General features: G+C 48.1%; 1 protein-coding gene across 1 annotated transcript; it reads right to left on the bottom strand.

Moving 5' to 3' along the window:
• Window positions 1-1,680: 1,680 nt before the first annotated feature.
• Window positions 1,681-21,150, bottom strand: ahdc1 (AT hook, DNA binding motif, containing 1). The gene is made up of 6 exons (XM_020507277.2): window positions 21,000-21,150; window positions 9,656-9,817; window positions 7,652-9,170; window positions 5,767-7,514; window positions 3,619-5,506; window positions 1,681-2,859 (listed from the first exon to the last, which is right to left on the bottom strand). The coding sequence occupies exons 3-5, from the start codon at window positions 9,005-9,007 to the stop codon at window positions 3,625-3,627; spliced, it is 4,986 nt and encodes a 1,661-aa protein (XP_020362866.2). The 5' UTR covers window positions 9,008-9,170; window positions 9,656-9,817; window positions 21,000-21,150; the 3' UTR covers window positions 1,681-2,859; window positions 3,619-3,624.
• Between the last annotated feature and the right edge of the window lie 364 nt (window positions 21,151-21,514).

Genomic DNA, 21,514 nt, shown 5'->3' with positions numbered 1-21,514 from the left:
ACAAATACAGTAAAGCCCATCACAAACACACACACACCACACACACACCACACCACACCACACACCACACCACACACACACCACACCACACACACACCACACACACCACACACACACCACACCACACACACACCACACACACACCACACCACACCACACACCACACCACACACACACCACACACACACCACACACACACCACACACACACACCACACCACACACACACACACACACCACACACACCACACCACACACACACCACACCACACACCACACCACCCACACACACACCACACCACACACACACCACACACCACACACACACCACACACACACCACACACACACCACACACACACCACACCACACACACACCACACACACACCACACCACACACACACCACACACCACACACCACACCACCCACACACACACCACACCACACACACACCACACACCACACACACACCACACCACACCACACACACACCACACCACACACACACCACACACACACACCACACACACACCACACCACACCACACACCACACCACACACCACACCACACCACACCACACCACACACACACCACACACACACCACACCACACACACACCACACACACACCACACCACACACCACACACACACCACACCACACACACACCACACCACACACACACCACACACACACCACACCACACACACACCACACACACACCACACACACACACCACACCACACCACACACCACACCACACACACACACACACACCACACACACACCACACACACCACACCACACACCACACACCACACCACACACACACCACACCACACCACACACCACACCACACCACACCACACACCACACCACACACACACCACACCACACACACACCACACACACACCACACACACACACACCACACACACACCACACACACACCACACCACACACACACCACACCACACACCACACCACCCACACACACACCACACCACACACACACCACACACACACCACACACACACCACACCACACCACACACACACAACACACACACCACACCACACACACCACACACACACCACACCACACACACACACACCACACACACACCACACCACACACACACCACACACCACACCACACACACACACACCACACACACACCACACCACACACACACACCACACACACACCACACACACACCACACCACACACACACCACACACACACCACACCACACACACACACACACACACCACACACACACACATTGGCAGACTATCCAGTGGGTGGGGAAGCGTGACTGCCCCTCAGGGTTTAAAGGCCCTCTAAGGATTAATTTTAGACCGATTATGGACTCATGAACAATGTAGCCAGTCTTTCTCATCTTTCACCCCAGTCTCAATCCCAACAAGTTTCTGTTTTCCTGTCATCTTTCTATTTCCCCTTGTCCCTTCCTCTCTCTGTGCCACTCTCTTAACTCCCTTTCTTTCACTCCTCCTCGCTCTCCCTCCCTCTCTCTCTCGCCGCCTCCTTCCCTCCCAGCCGTGTCCCTGTCTAAACTCGCTCCCTGCACTGCATGAGCAGCGCTGAATACCAAGGGGCTCACACACACACATCCCTCCCCCCACCCTATAAAGCATTAGGAGTCCAGGCAGTTTACCAATGGCCAGATCAGAGTGTATTTAAATATTGGCACTGTAGATACATCATGACATTAACAGACATATACAACTGTTCATCACAAAAACCACCAAACAACACAAGACCACGGAAAAAAGGAGAGTAAAAGAAGGAAGAGAAGCCCTGTTCATCCATCCACCATTTCAGATGTAGAGCTCTACCCCTTTAGACCCCAAACACACACATACATACATACAGAAGTCCATCCGCGAGGTTACACACACACAAATAAACACACGTCAGTCTCTTTGGGGTCAGAGTGTGTGTCGGGTCTCTTTCCCTCCTAGTAAAAACAGTGAAACACAGGATGTAGAGTCTCCATGCTGGAGTCCTTCCATCAGAGCAGAGACCATGGCAGAACAATAGAGAAGTGATGATGGAACGTTGTGTAGAGCTGTTGTAGCACAGCTGTGGTCAGGCATGGACATGGACCAGAAATTGGCCCTGGCATTTCTAACACATAGGCCCATTTCTTTCCTCAAGGCCCACACACTGGCCCCTTTTTTCCCTTGAGGCACCCATTATTAGCCAAATAGTGATCTTTTTGCGTGAAAAAAGTTAGATAGGCCCACTGAGCTTAAAATGGACCAGCCCATCTGGAATTTGCCCAAAATGCCAGATGGCCAGTCCGCCCCTGGGTGTGGTTGTGGGTCTGTGGTCCTGGCTAAAAGCCTGAATGTTAGAAAACACTGATGGAACATTAGTAACGTTGTCTTAACTGTTTCAATGTTGTGGTGAGGTTATGGGTCTGTGGCTGGAGTTGGAGTCTTATGTACAGATGCTGGTAATTCAAGAGCTGATGCTGTAGTCCACTTCTCTCATAGAGCACACACAGAGCGAAGGGTGTATGGTTTCGCGGATAGGGGATTAGTGTGTTTAGCGTTGGGGGCGGAATTTTTACATTAGGCCCCGCCTCTCTGTTCCTCAGCGTCTGTCACTCCTCCCACAGCTCCTCTAGGCCACTCCCTCTTTCCAGTTGTGTCTGTGTGTCTGTGTGCGCCTTTGTGTGTGTGTTGCAGTTGGCTTTTGATTGTCATAGCTGGAGAACTGAAGATCTACTGTCCAGAGTTAGGAGATAAATTCTGATCCATCATCTTGTCTCTGAAAGTCTCTCCTTAAAAAAAGTTTACAAATCTGAAAAAAGTTGAGATTTAATGCGCCTGAAAGAGAAAGAGAGAGAGAAACCGTAATTATGATGTGATTGTTAAGACAGTAAAACCTTTACATAGCTAAATGGATGAAACCGATGTTTAAAAAATTTCTTTAGGTGTTGTGTCTAACCCTTTAGTAGAGAGAGAGAGAGTGGGTCCTCTTGTGTCTAACCCTTTAGTAGAGAGAGAGTAGATCCTCTTGTGTCTAACCCTTTAGTAGAGAGAGGGAGTAGGTCCCCTTGTGTCTAACCCTTTAGTAGAGAGAGAGTGGGTCCTCTTGTGTCTAACCCTTTAGTAGAGAGAGAGTAGATCCTCTTGTGTCTAACCCTTTAGTAGAGAGAGAGTAGATCCTCTTGTGTCTAACCCTTTAGTATAGAGAGAGTGTAGGTCCTCTTGTGTCTAACCCTTTAGTAGAGAGAGGGAGTAGGTCCTCTTGTGTCTAACCCTTTAGTAGAGAGAGAGAGAGAGTGGGTCCTCTTGTGTCTAACCCTTTAGTAGAGAGAGGTAGTAGGTTCTCTTGTGTCTAACCCTTTAGTATAGAGAGAGAGTAGGTCCTCTTGTGTCTAACCCTTTAGTAGAGAGAGAGAGTGGGTCCTCTTGTGTCTAACCCTGTAGTAGAGAGAGAGAGTAGGTCCTCTTGTGTCTAACCCTTTAGTAGAGAGAGAGAGAGTGGTTCCTCTTGTGTATAACCCTTTAGTATAGAGAGAATGTAGATCCCCTTGTGTCTAACCCTTCAGTAGAGAGAGAGTAGATCCTCTTGTGTATTACCTGCAGCTACAAGCTGGTGACACTGAAGCTGTCATCGCTGGGGGGGTCTAGTAGCTGACAGAGCACCCCTCCTCCTCGAGGCGGGGGCTGTGGGTGGTAGCGGGGGTGCATCCCAGGGTACGGGGGGTAACCCATGTCCTCAGAATGTGGCGAGGACACCAGGGGAGGCTTGGGGTGGGGGGATGGGTACGGGGAGAGCTGCAGGGGGGCTGGTCGCAGCCCTGAGTTGAGGTGGGGAGGCAGGTCCCGTTTGTGAGGTTGCGTGGGCATGGCGCTGTGAGGGGGGCGCTCCTCATAAAGTAGGGGGTGAGTGTGGGAGTGGGGGGAGAGGTTAGGGTGGGAGTGTTGTGTGGTGTTGGGATGGGGGTTGGGGTAAGTGTTCGGGTGGGGGTGTGGATGTGGATGTTGGTTCTGGTTTGAATGAAGGTGTGTGTTGATGTGCGGGTGTGTATTGATGTGGGGGTTGGTGTGTGTGTGCGGGTTGGTGTTGGGGTTAGGGTGTGTGTGTGGGCTCAAGCTTGTCTGAGGTGTGTGTGGACTCATGTTTGCATGAGGGTTGCTGTTAGGGTGTGTGTGTGTGTTGATGTGTGCGGTAGTGTGAGTGTTAGGGTGATTGTTAGGGCTAGCGTGAGGGTTAACATTAGCGTGTACATGTGTATTGCCATGTGCATTAGCATGTGCGTGTGTAGTGGTGTGTGTGTTAGCGTGGGGGCTGCTGAGCGATGCCCCTCCGTACCAATAGGGGGAGCTACAGTAACTGGGAGAATCATACTGGGAGGGGAAGTGGTCCTTGGAAACGGTTGCCAGGTTACGATGGGGGGGGCTCAGCGCTGTTCCACAGTGTGGCAGTAACCGTGGCGATGGTGAGCAGGAGGGGGAGAAGGAGGCGGGGGGAGGAGCAGGGGTGAGAGGGGGGTGGTAGGGCTGGGGAGCGGGGGATAGTTTGGGAGGATAGGAGGAGGATGTGGAAGTCATTCCAGGGGAGAGAGAGGAGGATGAAGCCTCGCCAGGGAAGAGGGCTGGGTAGTGCTCCTCTGAGGACGGGGTGGAGGGATGGGCTGAGTAAGGGCACGGGGAGGGGTACTCACAGGGCTCGGTGGGGTAGCCGAGATGTGAGGTGGGGTTAGGGAGGGGGGAGAGGCTGCTGCTGTCTCCACTGTAGTAGTCAAGGCCTTCCTGGAACAACCCCCCCTGAGCAGCACTCCCTCCACCTCCACCTCCAACCCCACCCCCAGTAGCCTTACCCTTCTTCCACCCTGGGGGGCGCTCTCCAGGGGACGGGGACAGGCCCCCTCCTCTGCCTCCTCTTACCCCCCTGACCTGCCGTCCCCCCATTCCACTGCGTTTTCCACCAGAACCCTGGGTTGGGGTGGAGGGCTGGGTCTGGCTTGGGGGGCTGTTGGGAGAGTCTGGGGTGGTCCCTGGTCCTGCTCCTGGTCCGCCACCCCCCTCCTTCTCCGTTTGGGGCTCGGCAGCATTCCGTTTCCTGCGCCCCCGGCTGGGCTTCCCCTGCCCCTGGAAGAGAACGTTCTGGCTCCAGTTGTAGGAGGGGCCTGAGGCGCTCTCATGCCAGTCCATCATCAGCTTCTCCAGACTTGATAGGCTGGACTGTCCTTGACCTCCCTCTCCACCAATAGGAAGAGACTCCCTCCCTCCACCCTGCCTATAAGCCCCACCTCCGGAGCCTGACCCCGAGCCTCCGCCACTGACCCCACCTCCTGACCCGGTGACCCCTAGGTGGGAGGAGTCAGAGGAGGACTCTGATAGACTCTCGAGGAAGGGTTGTCGCTTGGCCTTCTGGGGGGTGTAGTTGGAGATGTCCAGGATGTCTTTGGGCTCGCTGGGGCCTGGGTCACTGCAGCCTCCTGGGTAGCCACCATAGCCCGGCCTGCAACACACACACACACACAGCAGAGGATCAGTTTTAGCAAGGCAAACCACAGAAACTCTAACCTTGATGACATAAGTACTTATTTGGAACCCAAGGTGATTTTGTAGATCAGGGTTCTGAGCAGTCCAACTGCAATATAGCGTAATGTATCTCAAACACAATACACACTTATAAGAGGTTAGGGTAGGATTGTAGTAGAGTTCTCTAATCCAAATTTTGTGGTTCCAGGTCATTTAGACCTACCTGAATCTACTTACCTGTAGTTACACTGGTTGGAGGGGTAGTGTCTGTATCCCTCTGGGGAAGATGGGGAGGGGAAAGGGCTGTTCTTGGCCATGGCCATATACCCCCCTCTTCCTGGAGAAGATGGTCCAACCTGCCCAAGGTAGCCCCCATAGCCCCGCTTGGAAAAACTGGAATATCCCATCTGACCCTGGCCCACGGGGGATGCCGTGGAGGCCTTACTCAGCCCGGCTGCCCCATAGGCTGCGAAGCTGCAGTCTGCGGGTCTTTGTGGCACTGCGCTGCCCCCTGCAGGAGTGGAGGAGGAATAGCCAGGCGTGTAGTGACCGTAGGAGGAGGAGGAGGAGGAGGGATGGGGGGAGCTGGGGGAGCGGGACGGAGGGAGGGAGGGAGGGTTGGACTTGGGGAATGAGGAAGAGGTGGGGGAGTTCTGGGACAGGTTATAACTGTAAGGAGGTCTGGAAGAGGAGGAGGAAGAGGGATGATGTAGGGTTGGGTTCTCCCTTGGCTCTCCTTTGGGGCTGCGTTTGGGGCAGGCTGGGGACCAGCGAGGGCCTGGTCCGCGGGCAGGGCTGGAAGAGTCGTAGCTCAGGGTGGGAGGAGGTTTCCTGGGGTCGGGGCGAGGGGAGGAGATGTCCAGGAGGTCTGAGGAGTTGTCAGAGTCCAGCAGGGAGCGGAAATATCCGGCGAACAAACCCTGCGCCTCCTCTCCACCTCCACCGCCTCTGCTTCCGCCAGGGCTGCTGTACGCACTCCCTCTCCCCCCCTCACAAGACAGGAAGCCCCCCCTCGGGGAGCCACAGACCTGGTACCCTCCTGGCCCTCTCTCCCTCATGCCTCCCCCCTCCTCCCCCCAGACACCTCCCCCATTAAACCAGTCTTGTTCCAGCTGCCCCCCTGCCTCCCCCTTTAGAACCCCGTTCTTGCGCGAGCGTCGTTTCTTAACCGCCTTCCCCCCCTCACCCCCAACCCCCATCTCCCCTCCTGCAGCCCCTCCTCCCCTGCCTCCCCCACCCTTCCCACGTTTCTTGAGTAACCCTGGTTCTGACAGAGCGGGGGTCACTTTCCTTTTCTTCCCGATCGTCTCAAAAAAGTCACTGAAGGAGCTCTTGAAGCCCTCTCCGCCGGCTCCTCCTGCTCCTCCCCCTGCTCCTCCTCCCCTGCCTCCAACACCTCCCCCCCTGCCTCCCCTGCGTCTGAACCCTGTGAGTCGGTGGAGCAGGGCGGAGATCCCAGGGTTGTCGGACGGCGTGTGAAAGCTGTCCGGTTCGCTGGGTGTCCAGCAGCGTGGTGGGGAGCAGCGGCCAGTGGCCGGCGGTTGGCGGTTGAGGAATGCCAGTTTGGACAGAACGTCTCCGTACTCCGTCTTCACGTCGTTGGTGTCGTTCACGTACGACGGTTGCGGAGACGGGAGCTTGGCCCGCCGGCGCCGACGAGGTTTCTTGGGCTCGCCATTCCCACCGGTGGTTTTATCCGGCGTTCCAGGTACAACCTGTTTGGGAGGTCGGCCACGGCGACGTTTCAGGATCACAGGAAGTTCTCCAGGCGGGAACATGACCATCACACTCTTCCCGTTGTTCTTCATACGGAGGAGCGCAGTCGGCTCTCGGACTACCGCTGTCCCCCCCTCGGCTCCCTCCAACCTGCAATCACCACCTGCCCCGCCCTTCTCAACTGTCTCCATGGAGGAAATCTTGTAGCTCTTCTGGCGTCGGCTGAGGTTGACTGGGATACGAGCTACCTTCACCACGATACGCCTCACCTGGGGAACAAACACAAACAAATATTATTTCCCGGGTGAAATCTAGTTGTCAAGTGATGTCAAATCAACATGACAAGATGGGTTTTGGTTTCTTTAGACTGCTATGTGATTAATAATATCACAGAACTTGAACTTACACCAACAAACCGGCGTTTCCGTTTGGTGAGGGGATCTAGTTCACCAGGCTCCTCCTTCTTCACTGCCGGCCGGGCTCCTGTATTGGTCAATGGACGAGGCGAGGGATTGGTTGCTGGTCTGGGATTGGTTGCTGATCTGGGCAAAGGTTTGGGCGAGGCTTTCATTGATGGTCTGGGTTGGGATTTTGGTTTGGCATTGGTTGAAGATTTGGGTTGGGGTTTGGTTGAAGTTCTATGTTGGGGTTTGGGCGATGGCCGGGGGGCGGAGTGAGAGGAGGGGCGTGATGAGGGGTGTGTTGAGGGGAGTGGTGCTACAGGTACTGGTGCAGGTGAGGCTGCAGGCTTGGAGGCTGCAGGCTTGAAGGCTACAGATAGACACTCCTCCACTGTGGGGCGCTCTACCTTCACATGTACACTCACCCTCTCTTTCTCCTCTTCCTCTTCCTCCTCCCTCTCGCTCTCCCTCCCTCCCCTCCTCTCTCCATCCTCAGTGCATCGGCGGATGCGGGAAGACTTGCGTAGCTGGCAGGGGAAGCGAGGTCGACCGGAGCTACGAAGTGCATACTTTCTCTCACCTTCGACAGGTACAGGGGAGGGGTCTACAGGGGCTGGACCAATAGTAGAAAGGTCTGGACAGGCTGGACCGATAGGAGAAAGGCCTGGAGGATTTGGACCAGTAGCTCTTGAGGGTTTAGAGAGATCTAGAGGTGTTGAACTAATATTAGGGGCAGGGCTAATGGCTTGGGGCATGTCTCTGTTTGCAGAGTGTGAAGGAGCGGGGCTGCAGGGAGAGAAAGCAGCTTGCTGATTGGTGCAGGCTGAATGATTGAGAGGCAGGAGGACCTGTCGCTGAGGTGATCTGGTGTGTGTCTCTGGTGATGAATCAGTTCTGGGCTGCTCTGGACCGGCAGAGTCCAAGTGTGTGTGAGCATCCATTTGTCTGTGAGCACTTGTGTGTGTGTGAGCGTCCATGCACGTCTCTGCAGGTGTCTGCATTTGGATGTCCTTGTGTGTCTGCATGCCTATGAATGTCTGTCCAGGTGTGTGTGTTGGAGCGTCGTTGAGTGTGTGTGTCTCTGTCTGCCTCCGCCTGCGTGTTCCAAGGACAGGCCTCCTGTGCAGGTGAAGACCGTTAGACAGGGAGGGGGGTGAGGGGGAGGGTAAAAGTTCAAGGGTCTCCTGAGCTCCAGCCTCAGCGCTGGGTTCCACTGTGACCTCCTCCTGTACCCCTACAGCCCTTTCCCCCTCAAACGCCACCCGCGACCCCTCGCACCCCTGCTCCTCCACTACGGCCCTGCCGTCGCACCCTACCCTACCCCCCCCCCCCGACCGCAGGCGTCCGGACAGGCGGCTCATCCACCCAGGGCGACAGCGATGATAATGTCAAAGTGAGAGTGTCAGTGTTGGGCCCCAGTGATCCTCTTCGGAGAGGTTAGGGAGCTCTCTCCCTCTCTCTGTTTGTCTGTGTTTATGTGTGTTCCTCTGAAGTCACAGACCTATATCCTGAAGGGTTGGGGACCTGAGGAGAGCGAGATACATAAGATCAACACACCCCGAACAGTAGATTCTAACAGAGAATTAACGTAATGTTAAAGGGAGAAGTTGGGATTAGGTGTCAATCATTCTCATTCATATAGGATTGGGATCATTTTGTAAACAGATTTAGGGCTCCAATCAATCCATATCTCAGACGTTTAGCTTTACAGCGAGACTGAAATTTAAAGGCAATGTTCCCACATTAGCGGAGACTGCATTCACAGTACAGGCGGCATATGTCTGCTCAATCGAAAATGACCTTTTACATTTTTATCGAGCAATCTGTAAGGCTTCAGCGATCTAGATTGAATAGAGCCTATAGTTTGGACCACAAATACTTTAATGTAACAAATCAGTAACTTTGATGTATGATAGTTTCATTTTTGGGTGAAGTGTTCCTCTACTGTTACCAAGAAGTAACGTTGATCGAACATTGACACATCATAACATCCCAGTGCTGTCATTTACCATTCTGGTAGAGTTTATCCAGGCCGGCTGTCTGTCTGCTGCGGTTCTTTGGGTCGCCAGTATGTCAGTACAGTTCATGCACACATACTACACACTCGTCTCTAACACACACTATAAACTCTCCTCTCTTTCTCAGCTGATGCTCTTGACTGCCCATCACTTCTGAAGAGAGAAAGAGAAAGCACAAAGGGGGGGGGAGCCAGAGAGAGAGAGAAAAGGAGGAAGAGGGAGATGGACAGCCATTAACAGGACAACCGTGATGTTTGACTAGAAGGTTACACACACATACACACACACACACACATTGTGAATTTACAGTCCCAAACAGGGAAAGAGAAATGTGTGAATAACCAGCAGAGGGAGGCAGAGAAATGATGAATATAAGTCAGATTATGTTTGGTGGAGAGGGAGAGATGGAGGGATGTATACAAAAGAAACACAGTAAGACCTTGTGGAAAAAAAATGAAAAGCCAAATGAGAGTGGAATGGTATCTTAAAAACCACATTCACACACAATCATTTCCATTGTCAGCAGTGTTGGGGAGTAGTGAACTACATGTAGTTCAACTAGTAATTAAAATACATTTTTTTCGTAGCTTGGTGGTGGTTGAACTAAATAAAAATCTTAGTAGTTATTATATATAATATAATAATAATAATAAGTTATATGTTTCAAAAGTACTTTTTGCCATGTAGTGGTGCAGCTAACAGCTGGAACGACTGTACACACTACTGGTTTTGCAAAAAAAGATAAGAAAATATGAGTGAAAAAGACTATTTATTTCATATTTACAAACCTCCTAGTTAGCACATTTGGTTTCTTGGAAGTTTTGGGGAACGTCTGTTTTTGGTTTCTCATTGGTTCTGGGAATGAAGCCATATGTTTCCTGACCGGTAAAACAGAACGTTTAAAAAACACTTTTCAAAAATACTTTTAATAACACTGCTAGCTTAGGTTAACTGTTTTGAACTCGAAGCACAGGACACATTAAATGAATTTGCTTCATCATGCAAACACATATTTTTTTATTGTGGCACGGCGTCAGCGTACGGAAGTCCAGAGAGGACATATGAATGAAACAATTATTCCCACGTTATGTCGAGATCACAACTTATTTATCTCATTATCACGACATAACAAAAGTTGTTTTGTCGAGATCACAAGATAAACTATAAATAGGAGTGGACGTATTGATGACAGATTGACAGTATGGCTGAGACGGCAGCACATACATTTTTATTGATTGCTACACTAAGGGATGGTACATTTCATGCTAACATCATGCTTTCATTTGTGTTTGGAGCTCATTATCAGTTTATAAGTTAGAATGTTAGCAAGTTAAATGTCCCTCACCTTGAGCTAAGAGCTCTTGGGGCATCTAAACCCTTGTGGGGCATTTAAGCCATGAATGATGGCTGACAGGCAGCCCTGTCTCCCAGTCTGTGTGCCAACCCCAAAACCACAGCCAATCGCATTCAAACAACAACACAACTAACTTGACTAGTCTTGTGGTTGGGTAAGCTAGCTAGGTAGTTTTGTTAGCTAGCGAGCTTGTAATCTATCTTGTTATCTAGCTTGCTTAACTGATACAGTATGTGTATAATTGTAAGGGACACCATGTTTTATGGATAATATTTAAAAGTACAAAGTGGGTGAGCTCCATTCCTGACAGGCTGATCAGATACAGTAGCAGCCTCAGTGCTTGATCAGATACAGTAGCAGCCTCAGTGCTTGATCAGATACAGTAGCAGCCTCAGTGCTTGATCAGATACAGTAGCAGCCTTAGAGGCTGATAAATCAGGATTCTGCCCTTTTGGCTGTTTCATGGGTCAAGCTCCTTGCAGGCAGATTAGCAGTCAAGGGCATTATGTATATGTGACCGACCGCCTTGATTCGGTCTTATGTAGCAAAATTTGAAATTGTGTTTTTTACATTGGATAAAAGCAGAGACACAGAGCTACAACATGGTACATCATACACTGCATCTGAGGAACAATGGGAAAGTCATTCTGCTTTGAAAATGTATAAACTTGTCAAATCAAATCAAACTTTATTTGTCACATGCGCCGAAAACTACAAGTGTAGACTTTACCGTGAAATTCTTACTTACAAGCCCTTAACCAGCAGTGCAGTTCAAGAAGAGTTAAGAAAATATTGACCAAGTAGACTAAAATAAAAAGTAATAATGAAAGGTTTCACAAAAAGAATAACAATAATGAGGCTATATACAGAGGGCCCTGGTACCGAATTAGTGTGCAGGGGTACAGATTAGTTTGTACATGTAGGTGGGAGTGAAGTGACTATGCATAGATAATAAACAGCGAGTACCGCTTGCAGTGCGGTAGCAGAGAAAACAGTTTATAACTTGGTTGACAATTTTTCTCTGACAATTTAATGGGCTTTCCTCTGACACCGCCTATTGTATAGGTCCTGGATGGCAGGAAGCTTGGCCCCAGTAATGTACTGGGCCGGTCACACTACCCTCTGTAGCGCCTTACGGTCAGATGCCGAGCAGTTGCCATACCAGGCGGCTCTCAATGGTGCAGCTGTAGAACCCTTTGAGGATCTGGGGACCCATGCCAAATATTTTCAGTCTCCTGAGGGGGAAAAGGTTTTGGAATGCCCTCTTCACGACTGTCTTGGCATGTTTGGACCATGATAGTTTGCTGGTGATGTGGACACCAAGGAACTTGAAACTCTCGACCCACTCCACTACAGTCCCGTCGATGTTAATGGGGGCCTATTCGGCCCGCCTTTTCCTGTAGTCCACGATCAGCTCCTTGTCTTGCTCACATTGAGGGAGAGGTTGTTGTCCTGGCACCACACTGTCAGTTCTCTGAGCTCCTCCCTATAGGCCGTCTCATCGTTGTCGGAGATCAGGCCTACCACTGTTGTGTCGTCAGAAAACTTAATGATGGTGTTGGAGTCGTGTTTGGCCACGCAGTCGTGGGTGAACAGGGAATACAGGAAGGGACTAAGTACACACCCCTGAGGGGCCCCAGTGTTAAGGATCAGCGTAGCAGAAGTATTGTTCCTACTCTTACCACCTGGGGGCGGCCCGTCAGGAAGTCCAGGATCCAGTTGCAGAGGGAGGTGTGTTTAGTTCCAGAGTCCTTCGCTTATTGATGAGCTTTGTGGGCACTATGGTGTTGAACGCTGAGCTGTAGTCAATGAACAGCATTCTCACATAGGTGTTTCTTTTGTCCAGGTGAGAAAGGGCAGTGTACAGTGTGATTGAGATTGCGTCATCTATGGATCTGTTGGGAGTGGTATGCGAATTGGAGTTGGTCTAGGGTGTCTGGGAGGATGCTGTTGATATGAGCCATGACCAGCCTTTCAAAGCACTTCATGGCTACCAACGTGAGTGCCACAGGGCGGTAATCATGTTACCTTCACTTCCTTGGGCACAGGGACTATGGTGGTCTGCTTGAAACATGTAGGTATTACAGACTCGGTCAGGGAGAGGTTGAACATTTCAGTGAAGACACTTGAGAGTTGGTCCGCACATGCTTTGAGTACAAGTGCTGGTAATCCGTCTGGCCCAGCAGCTTTGTGAATGTTGACCTGTTTTGTTCACATTGGCTACCGAGAGCGTAATCACACAGTCATCCAGAACAGCTGGTGCTCTCGTGCATGCTTCAGTGTTGCCTGCCTCGAAGCGAGCATAAAAGGAATTTAGCTCATCTGGTAGGCTCGCGTCACTGGGCAGCTTGTGTCTGGGTTTCCCTTTGTAATCTGTAATAGTTTTCAAGCCCTGAATTCGGAGTAGATAGCCAGAGCGAATTTACCAGCTACGTCTATCAACAGTTTTCGCAGTGACATTCTATTGAAATGGTTACTTGCATGTAGCTAGCTAGCTAAACAATGAACCATAATCCCAACTCATGATGTAATAACCCTGCATGAATCTGCAGGTAGCTAACCAACCAGGTTCAATGTTATCTAGCTAACATTAAGCTATATCTAGCAAAGCAATTGGCTCTGAGATACAAATAATAAGATCATACACATAACGTTAGCTAGCGAGCCAGCCAGCTAACATTAGCTGGCTAGCTAACAGTACACTTTAACTTGAAATGAAAACGACTTTCTGTCAAAATTAGAAACGTTTAATATCTGAAAATGTAGCTAGCTAGACTATCTTACCTGTATACATCATTGGTGGATGCTTCTCCCTGTCATGGATGCCATGGTTGCCCTTAGTTTGAAGATGTAATCCAGAGACAGGTGTTTTCTTAATCTCCTCACCTATCATACTCTAATTCCACTGATTTCAAAACATCTTCAGAAAGTGAAGATAGGGCCTCCCAGGTGGCGCAGTGGTTAAGGGCGCTGTACTACAGCGCCAGCTGCGCTAATCCATCCACCTGACAGGTGTGGCATATCAAGAAGCTGACAATAAAAGGACACTCTAAAATGTGCAGTTTTGTCACACAACACAATGCCACAGATGTCTCTAGTTTTGAGGGAGTGCACAATTGGCATGCTGTCTGCAAGAATGTCCACGAGAGCTGTTGTCAAAGAATTTTATGTTAATTTCTCTACACTAAGCCGCCTACACTAAGCCGCCTCCGTTTTAGAGAATTTGGCAGTACGTCCAAACGGCCTCACAACCTCAGACCATGTGTAACCACACCAGCCCAGGACCTCCACATCCAGCTTCTTCACCTGCGGGATCGTCTGAGACCAGCCACTTGGACAGCTGGTGAACTGAGAAGATTTTCTGTCTGTAATAAAGCCCTTTGGTGGGGAACAACTCATTCTAATTGTCAGGGCCTGGCTCCCCAGTGGGTGGGCCTTTGCCCTCCCAGGCCCACCCATGGCTGCGCCCCTGCACAGTCATTTGAAATCCATAGATTAGGGCCTAATGAATTTAATTCAATTGACTGATTTCCTTATATGAACTGTAACTCAGTAAAATAATTTTAAATTGTTGCATGTTGCATTTATATTTCTGTTCAGTATATACAGGGCATTCAGAACCCTTTTTCACCTTTTCCACATTTTGTTACAGCCTTATTCTAAAATGTTTTTTCCCCCCAATTCTCTGCAGATACTCTCAGGTTGGATGGGGAGCATCGCTGCACAGCTATTTTCAGAGATGTTAGATGGGGTTTATGTCTGCGCTCTGGCTGGACCACTCAAGGACATTCAGCGACTTGTCTCGAAGCCACTCCTGCATTGTCTTCATCTCTGTGCTTAGGGTCGTTGTCCTGTTGGACAACACCCCAGTCTAAGGTCCTGAGCGCTCTGGAGCATGTTTTCATCAAGGATCTCTCTGTAATTTGCGCTGTTCATTTTCCCTTGATCCTGACTAGTCTCCCAGTCCCTGCTGCTGAAAAACATCCCCACAGCATGATGCTGCCACCACGCTTCCCTGTAGGGATTTTTTTATTTTACCTTTATTTAACTAGGCAAGTCAGTTAAGAACAAATTCTTATTTACAATGACAGCCTTGGAACAGTGGGTTAACTGCCTTGTTCAGGGGTAGAATGACAGATGTTCACCTAGTCAGCTTAGGGATTCGATCTAGAAACCTTTCGGTTACTTGCCCAACGCTCTAACCACTAGGCTACCTGCCGCCCCATATATGGATGGTGCCAGGTTTCCTCCAGACATGACGCTTGGCATTCAGGCAAAGAGTTCAGTCTTGGTTTCATCAGACCAGAGAATCTTGTTTCTCATGGTCTGAGAGTCCTTTATGTGCCTTTTGGCCATCTCTAAGTGGGCTGTCATGTGCCTTTTACTGAGGAGTGGCTTCTGTCTGGCCACTCTATCATAAAGGCCTGATTGGTAGAGTGCTGCAGAGATGGTTGTCCTTTTGGAAGGTTCTCCCATCTCCACAGAGGAACTCTGAGACTCTGTCAGAGTGACCATCGGATTCTTGGTTACCTCCCTGACAAAGGCCCTTCTCCCCCGATTGCTCAGTTTGACCTGGCGGACAGCTCTAGAAAGAGTCTTCCATTTAAGAATGATGGAGGCAACTGTGTTCTTGGGGACATTCATTGCTGCATAAATGTTTTGGTATCTTTCCCCAGATCTGTGTCTCGACACAATCCTGTCTCTACAGACAATTCCTTCGACCTCATGGCTTGTTTTTTTTTTACATGCACTGTCATCTTTGGGACCTTATATAGACCGGTTTGTTCCTTTCCAAATCATGTCCAATCAATTGAATTTACCACAGGTGGACCCCAATCAAGTTGTAGAAACATCTCAAGGATGATCAATGAAAACAGGATGCACCTGAGCTCAATTTTGAGTCTCATAGCAAAGGGTCTGAATACTTATGTAAATAAGATATATGTTTTTTATTTGTTATAAATGTGTTTATTACAAATACAAAAAACTGTTTTCACTTTGTCATTATGGGGTATTTTGTGTAGTTTGATGAGGGGCAGCAGGTAGCCTAGTGGTTAGAGCATTGGACTAGTAACCGAAAGATTGCAAGATCAAATCCCTGAGCTGACAAGGTAAAAATCTGTAATTCTGCCCCTGAACAAGGCAGTTAACCCACTGTTCCTAGGCCGTCATTGAAATAAGAATTTGTTCTTAACTGACTTGCCTAGTTAAATGAAGGGGGAACATTATTTAATCCATTTTAGAATAAGGCTGTATTGTAACAAAATGTAAAAAAGTCAAGGGGTCTGAAGACTTTCTGAATGCACTGTATATTTCCAGGCTTGAGGTCAATGAGGAGAGTTACCCCACAGAAAAAGAAGAAGAGCATAAGAAGAGTGTAGAAAGCAGATGATAAGTTTGAATCTGATGAAGATAGCAACGAGGGAAAAAGTATGTTGAGGAAGATTGGTGTCAAGTACAACCAGAATGAGCTATACTCCAGACCGAGCTGATTCAGAGGGGTTGGGTTAAATGCGGAAGACATATTTCGGTTGAATGCCATCAGTTGTGCAACTGACTAGATATCCCCTTTCTTTGTAAAGGAAGAGAATGAGGATGAATTATCTGAAGTGGCAAGTGTGGTGAAGATCTCGATGGTCATGATAAAGATGAATCTGGTCCAGTAGGAATGAAATCTTTGGAGAAAGTGGACCCCTGCCCTTTTTTGGGTACTGTTGAAACGGTGAAGATAACCCGAAGTGGATTTATGTTTTTTTTTTTTTGTGTTTCTTCCGCCCAGAGGGAGCAGGCAGTCCGCATCACGTGGAAGAGGACAAGACCTGTTACTTGAGGTGATTACTGGGGTAGTGGTAATGGTGCAGGTGGATCAACTGAAGTTGAAGATTCCAGGTGTCTGTGACGCCCGCCATTTGGTGCGACACAAACCCGTTGGCAAGCGTGGTGAAACAGTAGAATCACTCTCTGTCCTTTTGAGTTTTGATGTTGAGTCGTTACCCGACAAAGTAATGTTACGAAATATCAGTTATCCTGTACGAGCTTTTGTGCCAAACCCATTATGTGTTTTCAGGTGCCAAGCTCACGGTCATGCCGCAGCAGTGTGTAGGAAGGCAACTCCTAGATTTGAGAAGTGTGCAAGAGGGCATGGGACAAAGGAGTGCGTAGTATCGGTGAAAGAAGCGGTATGTGTTAACTGTAGGGATGCCCATGTTGCTGGGGATCAGAAGTGTCCGGTGCGAGAGGAAGGTTGAGGTTGCCAGGGTGAGAGTTGTACAGAAGGTGTCGTATGCTGAGGCAGTGAGGAAAGTAGAAGAAGATGGGTCAAGTGTGAGGGATTCTAAGAGGCTCCTGGTGAGTAGGAGACTTTTGTCAGTACAGAGTGATATGCCTACAAATGAAATGTGCTTCAGTAATGTTGGCTTTGTAGCATTCATTGTCATGGTTATTAACTGTACTGCAGGAATCGAAGTCACCGAAAATAGTGTTGTGGTGGCAGGTGCAGAGAAGTACTTGGGATTACGAGATTTTATTGCAGAAGAGTTACGGGACCATCAGGGCCATTGGCCTGGTGTAGGATTAGATGGGGTCAAAATAGTGGAATGGGGTGGTGGGTTTTAATGAGTGTAAGGTTAAGTTGGCAGGATAATTCTTTCTCTTTTCCCCTTTTTGTATTCAAAGAATGTCCTAAGAGTGTTATTTAAAAACAAATACATTCTGTTCTCAGCATCTACAAAACACTTTTCTTCTTGTTTGGTGGGGTTAAACGGTGGTTGGCATCCAATATTAATGGTGCATTACCGCCACCAACTCCAGTCCAGTTGGTGGCAGTAGTGCATCATTAATATTGCATGCCAACCACCGTTAAACCCCACCGAAGAAGAAGAAAAGCGTTTTGTAGATGCTGAGAACAGAATGTATTTGTTTTTAAATAACATTCTTAGAACGTTACTAATGTTTTTCTTGTGGTTTTTATGGAAAGTGTTGTTTATGTTCTGAGAACATGACTAAGGTAACCAGAAAACGTTATGTTGAAGTACTGAAATTACCACAGAATGTTGTTTCTGAACGTTTGACACACCTGACCCCAGAGTGATTTGTTCTTGGAATTTGTAATCTATGACATTTCAGATTTAGATATTATATTTTTTCCCAAGTAGCTTGGATGTAGTGAACTACTTAAACAAATTACAATTCGTAAGGGTTGCTTTAGTGTAGTTTAACTTCTTCTAGTGTGAAGTAATTGGTAGTTTGGTAAACTATGATTTTAGAGTAGCTTCCCCTGACATTGATCGTCAGCCAGCCTTCTTTTCCAACATATGGCTCTGATTATAGTACAGAGGGAGAGAGAGCAACTTGACAGAGGGGGTGGGGGTAGAGGGAGTAGAGAGATAGAGAGAGCAACACAGAGGTTATGAAGGGGAGAAGAGAGAGAGAGAGCAACACAGAGGTTATGAAGGGGAGAAGAGAGAGAGAGCAACACAGAGGTTATGAAGGGGAGAAGAGAGAGAGAGAGCAACACAGAGGTTATGAAGGGGAGAAGAGAGAGAGAGAGCAATGCAGAGGTTAAATGAAGGGGAGAAAAAGAGAGTGAGAGAGAGAAAGGGAAAGAGAAGTTTGGGGTTGCATACAAGAAACAACATCTACATTCCTGGCAAAACTGGGACACACACACACACACACTCTCACAAAGACACAATAACACCCATAGATCTTTTACAACTTTCAATGCCCTATGTGCACCCACTGGGGAGCCAGGCCCACCCAATCAGATAGTTTTTTTCATACTCTTAACGTGTCAGTGTTACAAACGGGACATGATTTGTCTTTTTACCTAAACATGCAAATACTATCAGATAGAATTCATAGCAAGCAGTGCACTGGAATGACATTCACTCTCATGGGATGGGTGGCAAAAAATAACTAACTGAAAGCCACACCCCCATTAATCCATTAATATGTCTGCATATGTCACTGTGCTTCTATGGCTATATGCACCATGCCACTGTGCTTCTATGGCTATATGCACCATGTCACTGTGCTTCTATGGCTATATGCACCATGTCACGGTGCTTCTATGGCTATATGCACCATGTCACTGTGCTTCTATGGCTATATGCACCATGTCACTGTGCTTCTATGGCTATATGCACCATGCCACTGTGCTTCTATGGCTATATGCACCATGCCACTGTGCTTCTATGGCTATATGCACCATGTCACTGTGCTTCTATGGCTATATGCACCATGCCACTGTGCTTCTATGGCTATATGCACCATGCCACTGTGCTTCTATGGCTATATGCACCATGTCACTGTGCTTCTATGGCTATATGCACCATGTCACTGTGCTTCTATGGCTATATGCACCATGTCACTGTTCTTCTATGGCTATATGCACCATGTCACTGTGCTTCTATGGCTATATGCACCATGCCACTGTGCTTCTATGGCTATATGCACCATGTCACTGTGCTTCTATGGCTATATGCACCATGTCACTGTGCTTCTATGGCTATATGCACCATGTCACTGTGCTTCTATGGCTATATGCACCATGTCACTGCCTACTTCATTTGTTCATTTAGCAAACAAGACAGCTCATAATCCAGTGCCTTTATCACAATAAACACACATATATTTCAGTTTTAATGAGCTTTATGGTAAAATTTGTAGAATTGTAGGAAATGAGCTGTTTCGCCCCAAAAATTGCATTTTTTGCATTCATCTTTTGGCCAACACATTTCTGGCTATGGTACTACTTCTGTGTCATATTGACCCCTGTCTCCCTCTCCTTGTCCTTTAACACCATCTCTCCCTCCTTTCCTTCCTTCCTTCCTCTCTCTCTCATTGGCCCTCCCTTCATCTCTCTCGGTCTCCCTTCCCCTCTCTCTCACTCTCTAACTAACAGTATTCATTAATTAAGGTTCTATCTGGCCAGAGACAGGAAGGAGCCTAACCTTGGGACACAAGTTTTAATTACACACACACACACACACACACACACACACAGTAATCTACACACAGCCTCTGTGCTCCATGGGGTTTGTCCAAACACCCAGACTTGGCCGGCCAATCAAAAACTCCTTCCTAGACTTGTTGTCCTATCAAACTCCCCCACCTGTCATTCACTACCAATCAGCTGAAGCCACTCACCATGGCAACTAAACATCAGCTCAGATGAGTTCAGGTAGTGTGAATGTTGATTGAACATTGTTTGAAGCCCTTGATCCAATGAGTCAGGTGTGCTAGTTCTGGAAGGGAAAAATATGTGCCACGTCTGGGGGTCCCATGACAGGGCTTGGAAACACCTTGTTGACGAGTGTCAGTCTGACAGAGGCAGAGCATCAGATCTCTAACCCATCTATCATTTCAGACACTATGAGGAGATGAGTAGATTAATGGAGAGATTAATGAAGCTGATATCTGAGAGCTAAGGCCTTCTATGAGTAAGGGCATGTGTCATAGGATTAAATTGAAGTCTTCAAAGGGTAATGAGGTAAACTATAGATAAAATCACTGTATTCATTTATCCAAGTGGGTAAACAGTTGTAGTTATTGTAATTCTATATCTAATCCCTCTACATCAGGGAGGGGCAACTGGTGGCCCGTGGGCCACGCCCCCCTTTTGTAGGCCTGCAGATCAATAAAACTCAGTCGGGGTCTCAACTTAATGTTGAGAATTACAGTAGTAAAATATACAAGGTGCAAATTCAAAATTTGGTTGGGCACCAGCAGTTATTCTCTGATGTCAGTCATACTGCAGGTGGTGGGCCAAAGCCGAAAAACGTGAAGTTGATCAATCCCCGGCAAGGGAGGAGCAGATTTTTTGTATATGACAATAAAACATTTTTATGATGACTATAACATTTGTTGGCACCATCAATTCTTGCACATTTTCTCATAAAAAGAATATCAACATTCTGTCTGCTTAGGCAAATTGGCCGAACTGCTAAACTTGGAACCAATCAGAACTCCAGTACATACCCTTCGTGATGAAGGCAGCCAATGGCCTGATTCTATCCAGGATGTAAACACAGCGGAGCCTCTGGTGAACACAACAAACTGCTGTCTGATGAAGAGAAACAGATTTTGTATTTTTGTATTTATGATGGATCCCCATTAGCTGCTGCCAAGGCAGCCACTACTCTTCCAGGGGTGCGGCAAAATTAAGGCAGTTATACAATTTAAAAAACATTACAATACATTCATTACAGAATTCACAACACACTGTGTGCCCTCAGGCCCATACTCCACTACCACATACAGTTGAAGTCTGAAGTTTACATACACCTTAGCAAAATACATTTAATCTCAGTTTTTCACAATTCCTGACATTCCATCCTAGTAAATATTCCCCGTCTAAGGTCAGTTGGGATCACCACTTTATTTTAAGAATGTGAAATGTCAGAAAAATAGTAGAGAGAATGATTTAGTTCAGCTTTTATTTCTTTCATCACATTCCTAGTGGGTCAGAAGTTTACATACACGAATTGAGTGTA

The sequence above is a fragment of the Oncorhynchus kisutch genome, linkage group LG17 (genome assembly GCF_002021735.2).
Source record: "Oncorhynchus kisutch isolate 150728-3 linkage group LG17, Okis_V2, whole genome shotgun sequence".
Taxonomy (NCBI): domain Eukaryota; kingdom Metazoa; phylum Chordata; class Actinopteri; order Salmoniformes; family Salmonidae; genus Oncorhynchus; species Oncorhynchus kisutch.
The sequence above is the reverse complement of the archived record's forward strand: the minus strand, read 5'-3'. Positions and strand labels throughout refer to the sequence as shown.

Excerpts from the sequence above, each read along its gene's own strand:
- ahdc1 (XM_020507277.2), bottom strand. The coding sequence starts at position 9,007 with ATGAGCCGCCTGTCCGGACGCCTGCGGTCGGGGGGGGGGGGTAGGGTA. Across the intron at positions 7,515-7,651 it reads GGAAACGCCGGTTTGTTGGT|GTGAGGCGTATCGTGGTGAA; the intron begins GTAAGTTCAAGT and ends TTTGTTCCCCAG. Across the intron at positions 5,507-5,766 it reads TCCAACCAGTGTAACTACAG|GCCGGGCTATGGTGGCTACC; the intron begins GTAAGTAGATTC and ends TGTGTGTTGCAG.